The sequence below is a fragment of the Cololabis saira genome, chromosome 21 (assembly GCF_033807715.1).
Source record: "Cololabis saira isolate AMF1-May2022 chromosome 21, fColSai1.1, whole genome shotgun sequence".
In the NCBI taxonomy this organism is placed as follows: Eukaryota; Metazoa; Chordata; class Actinopteri; order Beloniformes; family Belonidae; genus Cololabis; species Cololabis saira.
The window spans coordinates 23793912-23810283 of NC_084607.1; the positions used below are offsets into that span (position 1 = coordinate 23793912).

Here is a 16372-nt window from a genome sequence, read left to right on the forward strand (position 1 = left end):
CCAGTTCAACAAACATATTTGCTTGTTGTTGTTTTAACAGAATGATTGGATATGTTTGGAAGTGGGAGTTTCACTGGTTCCACTGGTCTGTTTTTTTCTTCATAGCGATATCACTTCCTAACAATATTTATGATGACTACCTTTCAATCAAGTTTTGAACCGAAGTTCAAAGGTTAATTTATTGATCAGTTGAGGTTTAACGGCAAAAATCACCAAGCAGAGTTTTACAAATACTGCAAGCTATAGTTATATTTTAGGAAAATGTTCCATATTTCTTTAGGGGATGATAATTTTGATCAGAACTGTATCTGTAACGTGCATCTGTCTGAAGGCAGCCAGACCGCGGCTCCTCACCTGTTTGTGAAGGGCCCGGGGTGAGAGGATGGGTGTTGGCGGGGCGATGCGGGGCAGCGTGAGGGTGGGAGATAACTGAGGGTGAACAGGGGAAACATCTGGAACCTGCAGCAGAGAGCGGCTCTCGCAGGGCTGGGAGTGGACCGACATCACAGAGGCTGGAGGAGAAACATGCAACGTGTCACACGAGATTAACTCAATTGTAAAACCCCGGAGAGGAAGTTAGATCTGCCTTGTCAACCTCACGTCATTCATCAGAATACATCCATTCCTACGTTTCAGGCCTGCAACACAGTCCGAAACAGTTGGGACAGTAACCACCATGAAATGTTATCGTTCTGTCTTATGACATTTTAACGTTAGGGATCCCAAGGGATGAAGAATTTTACATGTTTTTTCTATTCTCCCTGAAAACATGATTTCAGGTTCATTGTTGTTGTTTTGTTTCAAATCTCCCCTCACACTGAGTGTTGGGGACAAGTCAGGCCTGTAGCCAGGACCGTCCCCTAAAGCCTGTCCCAACATTTTAGGAATGAGATGCAAGACTAAAATAGAGATGTGCAATAACAAATTAAATGAAGCCGCAAAGACAAAATGTGGAATATTTTGGGTCCGGGCTGCTTAAATTGAGATAAAAGTCAAAGGAAATTTAGGAATCACTGCATTTTTACATGTTATTAATATGCATTCCCTGTAGCAACTCCTGTATACAGCTATTTCATGTTTGATGTCGCACACATAAAGAATTAAAACATGCAATCTTTCAAAAAAGGCATGCATTGCTTCATCTATATGGACATGTATTTCCTCCTGCACTACAATAAGACAATAACATTTTATTCTGATAGAGTATTTGGATTTGAGAAACCATAATCCCTTCAATTTTAACTTCATATGAAAGACTTAGTGCTTTTAATCTGCTATCAGAATAAAGTGTTCTGACGAATACTGTACATTGAGGAGCTAATCACAGCCAAGATCCCCTCTGAGCTAGCTGTTAGGGACAAAATCACGTAAATCTGGTTGTTTTAGATGCATCCTTCTCATAAGATCCTGGTTACATGAAACATTACACACTCGGTCATCCCGAGCTATGTTCAGGTCAAGTGAAGAAACAAGTCGGGGAGAAACAACCCAGCTAATGTTTTAGTGTTATTAGTGTTATGTAATGTAACCAGGGTCTTAGGCTTTCTGCACCCACAGCACAAGTCAGTATCTTCATGAACAGGTTTAGTAGATACGTTCAGCTCAAGCTGTAAAGTCACTTCTCTTTAAGCAGCTGATAGACAGCAGGTGTAACAAGCACACTTTTGATGCAATTCTTTCTGACTTTGCAGCTTGATCGTGACGTTAGCCATCATTCTCCATCAGTATCCGAAACGTTCACAGCTGAGCAGATGAGCCCGCGTGAAGGCTGCACACATTCACATGTATCAGCTCATCCACTGCAGCGAGTACCTTGGGACAGAGCTGGATCTGCCCACAGCCTGGCCACAACAAGCCATCAGAGTCTGACTGCAGATAAAACAGCTCCTGTCAGTACTTACGCAAGGGTTCGCTATACTGTTTTCTTTGTTTCTGCTTTTTAGAAAAATAAAATAAGAAAAAAGAACTGAAGAGGAAATAACACCAGCAACGTGATGCAATGCAGCAGACGGAGAATTTAAAAATCTGATTGTACAAACAGAATTATTAATGCACAGTAGTCTGTGCCATTTTCCTCGGCTCCCGCCTCCCGCTTGATTAGCATACGTGCAGCTTCCCTGCAGCAGCAATGCTTTTTTTAAACGCCAGGGCATCTTTACTTGAAACCTGCACAAACACCAGTACCACAATCCTTTCTAATCTTTTCAAGACATGTTTAAATGTTTATAGTTTAAGTGCCACCACACAGAAATTAAAATAATATCTTATCAATTAATTTATCAGTATTGAAAGCTAACTTGTATGGACGCTGCTCGATGTTAGAAAAACATTTGCTGCAATGTCTAATCGCTTTTACCAAAACATTAAAGGCCAACTCTTTCTCCAAGCTTGATTTGAGACCTGCAAGTGCTTAAAAGTCACTCTACGTAGCAATATAACGTCTGACCACATGGAGGAAGCAGAGTACAAGACAGGTCAAGTGTCCGCCTCTGATTTTGTTGATGAACATTACATTTCATTGGCAATATCCTCTACATATCATTATTACCATTTATTGTTCAAAAACGTATGTTTCCATTGTAAAACAAAGACATTTCTTTTAAAACATGTAGGCTTTCTTGTGCCAGTGAGGTCTTTCAGGTACCAAATGACTTGATGTTTTTATATGTTCATATGTTTTATTCTTGTTTTAATTTGTTGTATGTTATGTAAAGCACTTTGGTTCACCTTGAGGTCGATGTAAGGTGCTATACAAAAAGTACATTTACATTTACATTTACCAAATGATGAAATGATCTAACAGTTATGCAACACCACGATGGACTTCAAATAGGATACTGAATATCTAACCTAAGTGTGGGCTTTCAGTTTTAATTTACCATTTACCATTCAGGAATCCAGCTGTTTTAAGCAAAGAACCTTGAAAATACATAGGCAATTGCCTGACAAGAAGTAAATCAGTCACGTGTGGTCCACACCCTCGTGACTTCAAGACTAACGAAGACGATAAAAGGTCTGGAGTTTATATAGGGTATTAAAAACCTTCCATGTTAGAATAAGAATCGTTGGACAGATGACAGCAAAATTAACTTGTATCCGAGTAATGGGAAGAGAATAGTAAAGGAACACCCACAATCTAAAGCATACCACATTAGGTGTCAAACAGTGTTATGGTATGGACATGGATGGCTGGCAATGCAAAGAGCTCACTGGTGCGTACTGATCATGTGACCGCTGACAGAAGTGGCTCTGTGAATGATAAAGTGTAGAGAGCTGCTCACATTCAGTCCAACACTGCAAAGCTGATGGGATGGAGAATTGCAGCGCAGATTGATAGTGACCCTAAATACACTAAAAAAGCAACTCAAGACTTTATGAAGCCAAAATGATGAAAGAGTCTTCAGTGTCCAGGCTAGTTGCCTGATCTCAACCAAACAGAATACTGTTTTTGGTTACTGGAGATGAAACTGATGACAGAAAGGCCCACAAACAAGCAGCAAGTGAAGTGAACTGCAGAGAAGGTCTGGCAGAGCATCTGCAGGGAGGAAACTCTTCAGACTTCAGTCAGTTATTTACTGCAATGGATTATCATTGAAGTATTAAAAATGGCTTTCACAATATTGTAGCTTTGTCTGAATATTCCTGAGACCCTAAAAAATTTTTTTTTTTAAATGTCTGTAATTCCTAAATGGTAATTGCTGCATTTCTTATGAAAACTTAAATTAGAGCTGAAACGATACACTTGGATTACATCTAGATATATTTTTTATATTTCAAATCAATTCCAGTGATGTATAAAGGCAAAATCACGCGAAGGCTGTCATCGTCTAAATACTTCTGGACCTGTTTGTGTACAAACCAGTTCAATATCAGCCTGCATTTCATTACAGCATAAAGCTTTTTTTTTTTCCTGGCGCTGACTTTAGCCTGAGGTTAGAATTATGGATTTGCTTTAAATCCGTGTTAAATTCAGCAAACAGTGTTCCAGTTATTTGTTAACACACATTAAAGATCAAAGAGGCCGAGCTCGTGTCTCCCGTCTGATTGTTACTCCGAGTTACCTGAATGCTGGTGCTGGGGGAGGATGTCTACTTCCTCCAGAGGGGAGGGGGCGCTGGCGGGCCGCACGGGCCGGAACATGTAGCTGTCGTTCGGCAGAGAGTGCATCCTGGACACAGACATCTTCCTGGTGGACAGCAGGTCGTGGTCGTTGTACCGCACCTCTTCCTCCTACAGAGGGAGACAGAAACCGTCCAGCCATCTGTCTATGGTCTAGCCACAGGCTGGAACGCTGCACAAAACTCTCACTTGACTGATTTGGACGGGTCTGAAACGTACACCACATGCCGCTAACAACACTTTAGGCAGTGGCAGGGAAGAAAATTAATTTGTAATAAAGTGGTTTTCTGCATTAAAATGTGGTCTGATTTTTCATCTGAGACAAATAATAGACGGAAGCACAAACTATTTAAGTGTCTTGTGGCTTTACTAAATACAACCATTAAACATTCACAGCACGGAGGAGAAAATAAACCTGTAAAGTAGCTGATCTGCATAAGACTGGAGAGCGATACAGTCATCTCAGATCACCGAGGCTTTCATCAGTCCACAGATAAACCAACTATAAGAAAGATGGACACAGTTGAGTGCTGTGACTACTGGCTACTCTTCCTAGAAAAGGGCATCCAGTCAATATGAGTCCAAAGTCACAGCCTGGAGCATCATGACTTGGCCTTGCATCTCTGCCCGAAGACCTGGATCACTCTCCATCATGCAGGGGCACATTCGTTCCCAAAGTATCCTGAAGGTTTATGTCACAGCAGGGTACTAACCCTCAGCATTGAAGTAAATCTCACCCGCAGAATGGATTTAAAAACAGAAAATGTGCCCTTTGGAGTGTACCAGCCTGAGCCCAGACTTTAAACTCAGAGATATGCGGCTGAATGACCTCAGAACAGACTTTAAACAAGCCTGATCCCAAGCGAGGGAAAGCTCTTGATGGTATTGCTGCTAATGAAGGTCTGACCATCTGTTAAAACAAAAGGTTCACTTACTTTTTTCTTCCTTCAGCGATTTGAATGCTTAATGGTTGTGTTTGGTGGTAATGCAGATTGATATTTGTTTGTGTTATTAGTTTAAGCACTTTGTGTTGAAGGTCACATCATCCTTTTTCTATGTGTGCTGTACTTCTAGTTCCAGCTGCAGTTTTGCACGGCTAGGGGGCAAAGCGACGGCCTCCCACCTCTCCAGGTGAGTTGGGGCAAGGCCCAACGTAGGTCCCTCCCAATGAGCTGTTGTTGGAACTTGTGCTTTGTTTGCGCTGCCTCTCCATCGCCATCTCCAGGGCGATCTCTGCATCCATCTCCGCATCCTCTTTCGCCTCCTGTAAAAGCAGATGTTCTTTTACTTCATGACCACATTTTAGGGCAAGTGTTCATGTCCATCAAGTAAAACATACGTCTAAAATAGTGGGCGACCGATAATCGGCCGTGGCCGATTATCGAATTCGATATTCATAATTTTATTAATAATCGGTATCGGCGCCCCCCAAAATAAAATCGAAAATAAATAATTCTTTTAAGAAAAATTAAGAAATTTACTGAAATACTGCATTTTCTTTTTGTATTAAGAATGTTCAACATGCTCAAACTTAAGTAAACTTAAGTAAATATTTGCACTTAAAAAAACAACCTGTGTAGCCATTTTCACAACCTGTACTGTTTGGTTGTTTGTCATGTGTACTAGTTAGCTTACTGTTACTACCTCCAAGTAGGCACTTGCTGTGGTTTGGGTCTGGGAATTGGGAGTATTGTGCCTGACTGTTCTAAAATTGAGGCTGTTATTCCTCTTAATTTGTTATTTTTTATAGGCAGCTTTTTTATTTTATGTAAAGAGAAAATTCACTTAATGTTATTTTTAATAACTGAAATGATGCTTGTTTTGTTTGATGTTCCATAATTTGCACTTTTGATGCGTGAGCCGTGCAAAGTGAATATTGCTGTCCTTCCTAGTTAAAGCAATAAATTGCTCACCATTCATTTAAATGAATTCTTGTATTGAAATTTATTTTCTCCCAAAAAGGTAAAAAAGGGTAATAATCGTATCGGCTGATATCGGCTATCGGTCTTTTTGATTTCCCCCTAATCGGTGATCGAAATAATCGAAAAAAAGGCTGATCGGTCGGACACTAAAATCCACAGAACTGTAATAAGTCGGCACCAAATAGATACAAATCCTCTGGAAAGGCGCAAAATGTAGATATGCTGTATTTGTTGTTAACGTACCTTGTTGCTCTCCTCCAGATGTTTCATCAAAACAGCCACCACCACATTGACCAGCACAAACTGGGCCATGAGCACAAAGGTCACGAAATAAATCGGGGAGATCCAAGGCAGGTATGAGAAACAGTGGCGTTCGTCTGGGTGACACTCCCTTAATGTGTCCTGAAGAACAAGATTAAAAAGAAAGAAGATCATGAAGGATTGGGGAGAACAAGAATAGAAAGGGAAACGGACCGGCACAGACAGACTGAAATATAAATTATTTCACAAGGGAACAATGAAAGCGTTTGGCTAATAACAGAAAGTGTCCGTCAGGGTGATCTCATGAAAACAATCAGACCTCATTAAACTACCAAAAGGAGGTCAAACTAACATAACAAGTACAAAAAATAATAATCAACCCGGGAGTCTGTTAGGGAGCCATTCCTGCAAACACCCACTTTATTGTGAAGGGTTTGCCCTCTTTGCCCTCTTAAGCTGCAGGTGGTCGGTTCTTACTGGTGAGCTGCTTGTATGCTGTTCTGGAGAAACCACAACATACTTAGGTTTGCTTTATCGTTTATTAAAGTTCCTGATGAGAACAGATTCAAAAAAGTGTTGCGATTCTTGCTTTTTAAAAATTCAGAACCGATTACCCAAAACTGAAGTTGTAGATAGAGGATGGAATGGGCGGGCGGGCTTTCATCGAGGGGCGACATCTGCCTTACAAAGTTGGGCTCAAACTGGACGTGAGATGGATAAAAGTTACGTTTTTCATGTTAAAAGGTCCACCTTTGGAGCTGAACAAATGTTTAAAACCTTTTTTTCACAAAGATAATACAACAGTTTCCACACTGTACAAGTGTTCTGCCCAAACAAAGAAACACAGTTGTTATATCAGACTCAAATATCTCCTTCAAAGCACAATAGCCTATTTTTAACCATGTGACCCCTTTCTAGAAACCACACACTCAGCGAGCTTGGTTTAGTAGTGACCCCATGGTGCTTTGAGCTGAAGATGAAGAGAAGGACGAGTCATGCATTACCACGGAGATCTGACTACGAGTGTGTGACACATCCAACTCTCTGGAAGCTGAATTCACCTCAGACCGCTCAGCGATCGTGAGAGTGGAAGAGGGGAGGACATGTGACAGGGAGGAAAAAGTGCTGCTTCTTATGTAACTGGGCCTCCACAATTGTTATCTAGTTAGGTGAGGAGAAATTTAACAGGAAATAAATCCAATTTTCCACCTCCTTATCAAATCTCCAGCAAATTCTGAACAAATAGGCAAAAAAAAACATCTCATCCTCTGTGGGTTTTTTTTTTCCCAAAGCACCCACACCCATGCAACACCACAAAAAAATAGGATTATTTCAAGTCCCCTGTCCTTAAACGTGCATTACACATGAATATCAAAACAAGCTAAACAGCCATTTAAAAAAGATTAAATAAAAGATGTGACACTGTTGCGGTCTAAGCTACTTCATTCCTCCGCAATAAGCTTTAGAGGTCAATGCTCTCTCTGAGGTTTGAGACAATCTAATCATTTGTGACAGTGTAAGTGTGTGTGTGTTCATACTTTCATAATCCCATTCCAGTTGTCTCCAGTGGACACTCGGAACAGTGTGAGGAAGGCCATCCCGAAGTTCTCAAAGGTGGCGTGACGACTCAGGCCTTCACATGGGTTGTTGTCGTTGCACTCTGGTCAACAGACAAACAGATTTACTTTACATTTTTTACTTTATACTGCTATCATGTTTGAAATAAAGACTTTTTGAATTGAACTGAATTGAATCATTTCCACAGTTTCACTCGCACTGTTCAAAAGTGGGTTAGGGTTGTCCCTAACAAAGGTTTTATTTTTCTTTCACCACCTTGATCGCCTCTAACGTGAGTGGAATTGGCCACGTGATGAAGTTCACACCTTCAGTAAAGCATGGTGGTGGCACTATCATGTCCTAACAGTGGCAGCTTTTGTATTTAAGCAAATTAAGAAAATAAAAATCACAATAAGCGTATCTCTGTTCTGTTTGCTGCACATTCCTCTGATAAGCTTGCATGGAGTTCTGCAAATAAGGCCACCCACTGTGTAAAATCTGCTTGAGCATCATTTCTACAGGCAGCCGGACAGAACTTCTTCACTTATTAAAAAAGATAACATAAGGATTCTGTAGTTTGTCCTCAGCGGAGTAGATTGGAAATGTTCTCCCAAATGGCCGAGGAAGTGTTCAGTGTTCCAAACAGGCTCCACTTCATTGATCTAATTGGATAAAGTTGGCCTCCAGCCCTTTTCGCTCAGTGATTGTGCCATATTGCTGTTGAAAAAGAAAAAAAGATCCTTGCTAAGCTGCAGCTGGTCCCCTTCAGTAATTCACAAACACGGGGTTCAGACCGCTCAGAGCTGCATCTCCGTGTGCAGAGTTCAGTGTTCAGTGTTGTGATTGACAGCAGCAACGTTGTTAAAAGCGGTGTGTTCCACCACGCCGGGTCCCGCTTCCATACACAGCACTTTTTCACTCCGGCGTCCTTGGTTAGCAGCGCGAGAGGTCCGTTCTGCCCTCCACATGTGACACTGATGAAGGACGAAGGCGCATCAGTCGTGTCTTCATAAGACACTGTTGTGACAGGCAAGATTGAGGAATGGTTCATGTCACTACCTGTCAAGGGGGTCTGAAGGTGTAACAGGGAAAAAAACAATCCGGTGCTTTGAAACAAGCAGGTACATCCTTTGAACAACACTGATTATAGTTTATGGTTTATCTGCAGGGCAGGACGCAGCAGACGAGCAGTTGCTACGCGTCATGTCCCTCTGGACATGAATCAGAGCACGAGAAAAGGACAGGGAACTTCTCGGGGTGAATTTTGACATTTTTGACAGCAGGCGATTCTTCAGCAGCTTCACACCGAGGTCACACTAACAGGCAGTTGCAGAGGACTGAGACAGCCCTCTGAGAACGATGATCCTTGTTCCTTTCAGTCACCAGCACTTAATGCAGCAGCTCGGCTCAGAGGAACTGAATAAGCCAGATTTACGGGTCCAATGTAGCTTCATTCAAAGAGTCCTGTTGATTCAGGGCTAAAACTTTAAATCTAGAACCGCAGGATGTTCACATGCTTGACATTTTCTGGAAGTAGCAGAGCGGCCATTAACAATGGACAAAGTAAAAGGCTCCCTCTTTTCCAACAAGCTCGACTGAACTTCTGCACCTGTCTGAATGCATTTCACTCACCCAGCTGCAGCTCAGGAGGTAGAGGCATGCAAAAGTTAGTACCTACTGTACTCATTTAATCCAACTCTTTATTAATTTAACAACGTCACTTCGGTTTGTAGAGGTTTTGGGGCATTTACTTCTGCACAGCTCTATTAAGGTCCTGCCACAACATTTCAGTTAAGTCTAGACTCTGCGAGTTCAAAATTATTTTATTTGCAGCCGTTCCTAGGTAGATTTGCTGGTGTTATTTGGGTCATTGTCTTGTTGAATGAGCCAGTGATGACCAAGCTTTGGCTGGCCGGCTGATGACCTCACATTTGCCTCTAAAATACTTACAGTAAGTGTTCGTGGACATCTGTGACTGAGAGATGTCTAGAGTTTGTGGCTGCAAAACAACCCCGAATCAGCACGCTTCTAATACTGTGCTTGGCAGTAGGTATGAGCGTATGCTTCTGCTGAAATACTGTCTTTGGTTTTTACTAGACATGGGACTGGGCATTTAGGTCAAACAACTCCTTTGTGGTCTCTTCTGTCCATCAAACATTTTCCAGATGTCTTCTTGTTTGTTTGGATGCAGTCAGCCATTCTCCAGACAATAATTCTTAATTATTTCATTGCGCTGTCACTCATTAACATTTTAAATGCTCAGTGAAGCCTGTGGGGTCTGAAATGTACCTCTTTGTTTTTTATTTACTTTTTCTTTTGTTTCCCTGACCTTTGCACAGCATTTTTGCTGGAATGTCCACTCCTGGGAAAATTTTATAAAATAATCCTTCTCTCTAGAAAATTAAACTCAAAATTGTTTATAAACGGTTTTAATTTAAGGTTTTACTTTTATTGCGCATAACATAATAACGAGGATAATATTAATTGTTGTTGTTGTGATTATTTCATTTCTGCTACGTTGAGCAATATTTTAATTGTTTTTAAACACAAAATTGAACAGAATTTTCAAAGAGGCAATGCCAACTTTTGAGGATAATTAGCATTGCCTCCTTTATATATATATATATATATATATATATATATATATATATATATATATATATATATATATATATTTATATTTATATTTATTTATTTATATATATATATTTATTTATATAATATATTGAAATTAAAACAGCCCTAAATTTCTCTTTCACAGATTCTATATTATAATGTTTCCTATCATTATGAATACATCAGGTTATCAGTTGTTCATTTTTTATCGTAGAAAACAATGTTTAATCATTTGTGATGACAGGAGTGGTATACATAGGTCTCAGCATTAACATGATCCCCAGCTGTAATAAATTCGGCTACCTAAAGCAGAAGTAAGACATAGACTTCAAATTTGGCACATTTATGATCCTTTCTTTCTTTTCTTGAAAAAATCCAAATGATGATACAGAACTGGAAGACAGACGTCGTTACTTCCAGAAAACGTATAGCAGGGCTTAATGATATTTATGAGAGAGCAACCACTTTATCTGCGAGTTGTTTTCGGTTTGTCATCCCAGATGCCTTTTTGCTAATCCTCTCAGAGAGCCTGAGGTGGATGAAGCCGGCCCGTTCTGGAGGCGACGTGTAAATAAATGCAATCATGAAAATGCAATCTCTCCTTGCTAGAAGATAGCCCTCTGATGCGAGTGAGTGATGGATCCAGCGAGGATGCATCAGACAGTTCAGGCAGGGACATTTCAGTCGTGACTGCGGTAGTAATGAGCAGTTTCAAAACCAGTACAGCAGTGTGTGAGAGCGTTTTCAAACACAAGTGCAACTGACCCAGTTTGCCAAACAGCTCCACTCCCAGAGCAGCATAGATGAAGAAGAGCAGCATGAAGAGGAGACCGAGATTTCCCACCTGGAAGCAAAGCATATGTTAGACTCTCCTCTGTACACCAAACACCGAGGTGTCAACGCTGCGGTCTACATACTGGGGGGAACATTTATATCATGTGCTTATTCCATCAGACACTTATTTGACCTTCCCTGCTGGTGCGAAAACAACAGCCTTCAAAGCTAAAGGAAGACTTTAAAGCACCAGTAAAAACACTCTAAACTCCTAAGAATGAGGTACTTATTATTATAACAAAATATCCCATATATATTTTTGGTATAATTCCTTTTCAGTTTGGTCACTTATATATTTTTCAAGTGGGTGATGGTTGGAAGTGTTGAAAAATACAGTTTGAAAAAAAAGTGAAACATGCAAAGCAGGATGAATCTCCTCATCTTTAAGTTTATCCTGCATTCACATGACCTGGGTCAAATGACTTTGTGCAATTTATTTCCCTCATTCACACAACTCATCAGATCTTTTTTTCATACAGGAATCTGTTTGGGGGCGAGTTACTTCAGTATTCGGTCATAGGCTTATAGGCTATAGGTCGGATATGTGGCCAGAGCGGACATATCAGACTTTATGCAGCTTCTTGCCTGCAAGCATGCATCGAACCTTGTACAGCATTTCTCAGCAGGCATCCAAACTCGGCATGAAACCAGGAGTGTGATGTAAAGAACTCCTCAGAAATGGAGGAATGTCAAATTCAACAGTTGATCCAAGCTACATTTGGTTCTTTACTAAAAGGGAAATGTATCAGAATTGAAAAATGTATCGAATTACATTTGTTTTACGACTCTAAAACAATCAGTTTCTCTTGTAAACATTCAATAAACATTAACTTTGTGGCTCTGCTGCCGAGTGGAGATAAAGTTAGGAGGTCAACAAGCCAGATATCTTATTTTACCAGTTGTCCTAGTAGAAACCATAATGAAAGGCCTGATTTGAACAGATGATTAAATCCAGTTATTTCAATGAAATCTAATTCTTCATGTCACTTTCAGAAAATCATCAACTGGATTTGCAAAAACCGCAAAAACAGCCCGTCTGAATATAAACCTACGATTAAACTTTCTTTTTAGTGCGCCGTCTGCAAACACAAAAACATGCATGTCTTAATGTGGATTCAGCTGTTCAATTATTCACCTGTGTGGATGCATCATTCAAAGCTGCATTTCTGGGACAAAACTGCCGCGCTGACCCCGTATTCATGAATAAAACAAACAAGGGATAGCGCTCACGGCGGACGCTGTGTTTACCTGGGGCAGAGCTTGCATGACGGTATCCAGCAGCGCTCTCATTCCCTTCGCCATCTTCAGAAGCTTCAGTACTGCCGACACACATCAGAGGAGTCTAAACTCGGTGCAGGTTCACTTATTTGCTGCTGAATTTACGCCGGCGTGAAATAAAGCCACTGATAGGACCACACTTCCAGACTTGTATATGGTTAGAAAACCTTTTTTAAGGTTAAACTCACAACAACATAAAAGATGAAAAGGCGCCAGCTGCTTTGTGTGTGTGTGTGTGTGTGTGTGTGTGTGTGTGTGTGTGTGTGTGTGTGTGTGTGTGTGTGTGTGTGTGTGTGTGTGTGTGTGTGTGTGTGTGTACCTCGTGCGATCCGTAGTACTCTCATGATTCTGATGATGGTGGGATTTATTGGCAGCGCTGCTTTCATTTTCAGCTCCTCTAGAGTGATGCCCATGATGGATAACGCCACTATAGCGACATCCAGCTGATTCCACCTGAACATACATTCAGCATCATTTTAGGTACCAAACCACTTCCTGTTTGTCATACAGAGGTGAGATGATCAGAATAAGCAAAGCAACACACAGTACTTCCTTCAAGGGTTCGTTGCAAAGAAGAACGGGAAGAGAAGAGCAAGAGCCACCAGAGGTAGGCAAAGTTAATCGAGCGTTTAAAAAATAAACAAGTCCATTTCAAATCTAAATACAGGCCAATTTACAAAAACAGACCCGTTTAAGAAGACCAATGGCTCGCATCAAAACAGCGATGTTGAACTGTTTTCCAAAACGTCATTTAGTTGAATAATTTTTTCATCAACACAGCATTCATCATGCGGCGTTACCTGTCTTTGAAGAACCTGTGGAAGCCGAACGCCATGAGTTTCAGCAGAGTCTCGATGACGAAGATGATGGTAAACACGTAGTTACAGTACTTCAGAACCTCCTCCAAATACTGAACACACAAAAACACACACACACAGACATCTCTGGTTCAGAGCATCTCACACACCATATGCTAGACTTTTTTTTTTTTGGTATATAGCAGCTTGAAAAAAGTAAATAAACCTGGGAAAAAAAGAGCAAAGAAACTAAAAAAAAGAACATTAAACAACAAAGTGGCTTTTAATGATTTCTGTCACACTGAAACACACGTTTTCTGACAAAACAGAAGATTTTTAACAAGGAAAATTTTGTAACCTTTTTCTGCCTTAACAGATTAAGATTTTTAAATAACTGTCAAGGGAGAAAAAAAAAACAAACAAAAACAACTAATTTGACTATTTGAACCTAATCAACAGAAAAGTGAAAGCAGACATGTAAGGAAATGCTCCTTCTGTTGTGGATGTAAAAGCCCGTTCCCTACTGGAGCGTCTGTGTGCGGGTGGACATCGTACCTGTGGCTGATTGTAGTGCTCAATGCTCATGGTGAACACATTGATGCAGATGATGAAGGTGATGAAGAGGTCCAGGTAGTGGCTGGTGCACAGTGTGTGGATGGACAGACGTACAGGCGAGTAGTCGGCGTAGTAGGGCCTCTGCTTGGCTTCTGGGGAATAACAAACACACAAACGGGACACATAACTGTGAGGGACGGGGCTCTGAAACTGTTACGTGTCCAGTAATGTGCACAGGGAGGTGGAGGAGTAAGGGGGAGGGGGGAGACCACCACTCACTTGATTATGGTTAATAAAAATATTTGAATATTATTGTGCAATAAATAGAGTTCAGATGTTTTTGTATGTTGCATGAAAAAGAGTCTTCATCAGTGCAGTTAGCTCAGCATATTGATGGTGATGCCCCCAATACCTTATCAACCCCGATCCTCACACAGCCTGTGCTCACTACCTTTTGTGTGGGAGGCTGAAGCAGTGGAGGACACGACAGTTACAGAATAACAGACTGATATTTCCAATGTTACACCCAGACAGACGCTGCAGGGTCTGGATGCAACAGAACACTGCAGTCCACTTCAGGTGATCGGCAGTGTTCGCCTAAGATTACAGCACAAAACGTCAGGATTCTCCATTTCCCCGTCTCTTTTTCTCACTGAATAAATGTGTTTTAGACCTATTCCTGCAGTGAGCTAATGTACCATATCTGTGTTTGCTGATAAGAGAAAGGTTTCTCAAAGGAGTGTTCCTTGTAGAGGAGTTTTTTACAAGATCCAGTGCTTCTTATGAATTAACTTCTTCCTGAGGTAGATATGTTCCTAATCTTTACTCCCCTGAAACTGATAGAGTTGAAATGTGACGGTAACTATGAGATGCATTACTACCTCTGAAAACAAGCAGGGTTTTTTTTTAAACGAGCTAACCATCAGGTTGGAGGACTACACTGACAAGTCTATGATGATGTATTCGTCCCCCTCTCGTCTGCATCGTACCTTGCCTCTCTTCAGCATGCTCAATATGGCTTTCATAAAGTGTCTTTTGTGTAGAAGGGCTACACAGGGTTTGCTCAACAACCAACTTCAAACACAAGTTCAGAAAGTTGTGAAATAATTCCTTCTGATTCAACACTCGATACTGGTTGAACAGATGTGATCAAATTAATCTACCACTGTTGCTTCTCTGTTATATTTCTGAATTTATTGTCTGAGAGAATGAATGTGGTGTTGAACAGACACCGGAGCCCCTCGCCTCCACAGTGGATGTAGTACAATAAAATAAAAACAAACCTCTACTCTAAAGCTGTTATACAGGTGAGTTTGAATAGAGGTGTGAATGAAAGCTTCTGGTCACACCCATCACTCGCATCTAGAAATGCCCAAACCCCATTCCTAGAAAGGTTTTCAACAATCTTTTTTTAAAAGACACAAGTAAAAAAGAAAGGATTTTTTTGTTTCTTCACAGACCTACTTTGTTGTATTTAGAACATTTTAACACTTTTACAATTTGATGCCAGCGACCCTGCAAAACTATTGAGAGAACCCCAAAAACATTGTATAATGGACACCAGATGTAAATCTTCCCACGCAAGAATAAGTGGTAGCTCACTACTTTGCAAACTTGTGTTTTCCAACAAGTGCAGTTCATAATATTTTGTAAAGTTAAGACGATTCGGGGACTCTCAGGAAATCTCAGTGTGTAAATGCAGAAGATTGACACAACTGGGGATGTACGACCTTCGAGCGCCCGGTGCGGCACTTTATGAGAGCACTTTGTGAGAAACTGTCATGTCACCATGATGAGTGCGGGCAACACTGGCTCGGGAGTACAATAAAAACTCCCGTCACTTCATAAAGCCTGCCGTTTCCTCCAGAAATGTACAGTAACCATAACCGAGGGAACATGCGTGAGCTCTGCAGGAATCCTGAGAAAACTCCAGGTATGAACTCTTACATGACAGTGGATCAGTTTCATATTTTTACTTCTATTATGGGTAAATGGCAGTGAACCATTTGAATTGTTATCAATGACAGGCTACAAAGCCAGTGTCTGTCACACATAGGCTCTCATCATGCTAATGTTTTTTCTTGGGATGGTTACTCCAGCAAGACAGTAAGTGATTCTTAATCCATCCCTTGCAATTACCACTCAGCCCTTCCCCTACAATTTGCCTGTATGTGTAAAGGTGTAGGGGTGTCTCAGTTCCTCTGTGTGATAGTAGGGGGAGGGGAAGGTCTGCCAAGTCATTGAAATTGAGATTTTTCAGGGGCACAGGACAAGCGGAAGGCTATCCAAGAATAGCTGACAAATGGTATCGGTACCTGTGGGTATTGTGCAACTATCCACTGTGCTGGAAATAAGTGTCCGCACAAGCAATATGACCCACCGCCAAGGACAGCATGATGATCTCTAACCAACACCTTCAACTGTGAAAGAACA

At 41.0% G+C, this 16372-nt stretch overlaps 1 protein-coding gene across 1 annotated transcript in view; it reads right to left on the minus strand.

The window, feature by feature from the left end:
- cacna1ha (calcium channel, voltage-dependent, T type, alpha 1H subunit a) overlaps positions 1-16372 on the minus strand; it is a 71040-nt gene that overhangs the window by 8145 nt on the left and 46523 nt on the right. The window contains exons 26-35 of the mRNA XM_061712219.1: positions 13940-14091; positions 13388-13497; positions 12907-13040; positions 12558-12628; positions 11241-11319; positions 7841-7962; positions 6285-6443; positions 5243-5383; positions 4062-4230; positions 355-512 (exon numbers count right to left, since the gene is read on the minus strand). Of these exons, the coding sequence (XP_061568203.1) occupies positions 355-512; positions 4062-4230; positions 5243-5383; positions 6285-6443; positions 7841-7962; positions 11241-11319; positions 12558-12628; positions 12907-13040; positions 13388-13497; positions 13940-14091 (1295 nt within the window). The remainder of the gene's footprint in view (positions 1-354; positions 513-4061; positions 4231-5242; positions 5384-6284; positions 6444-7840; positions 7963-11240; positions 11320-12557; positions 12629-12906; positions 13041-13387; positions 13498-13939; positions 14092-16372) is intronic.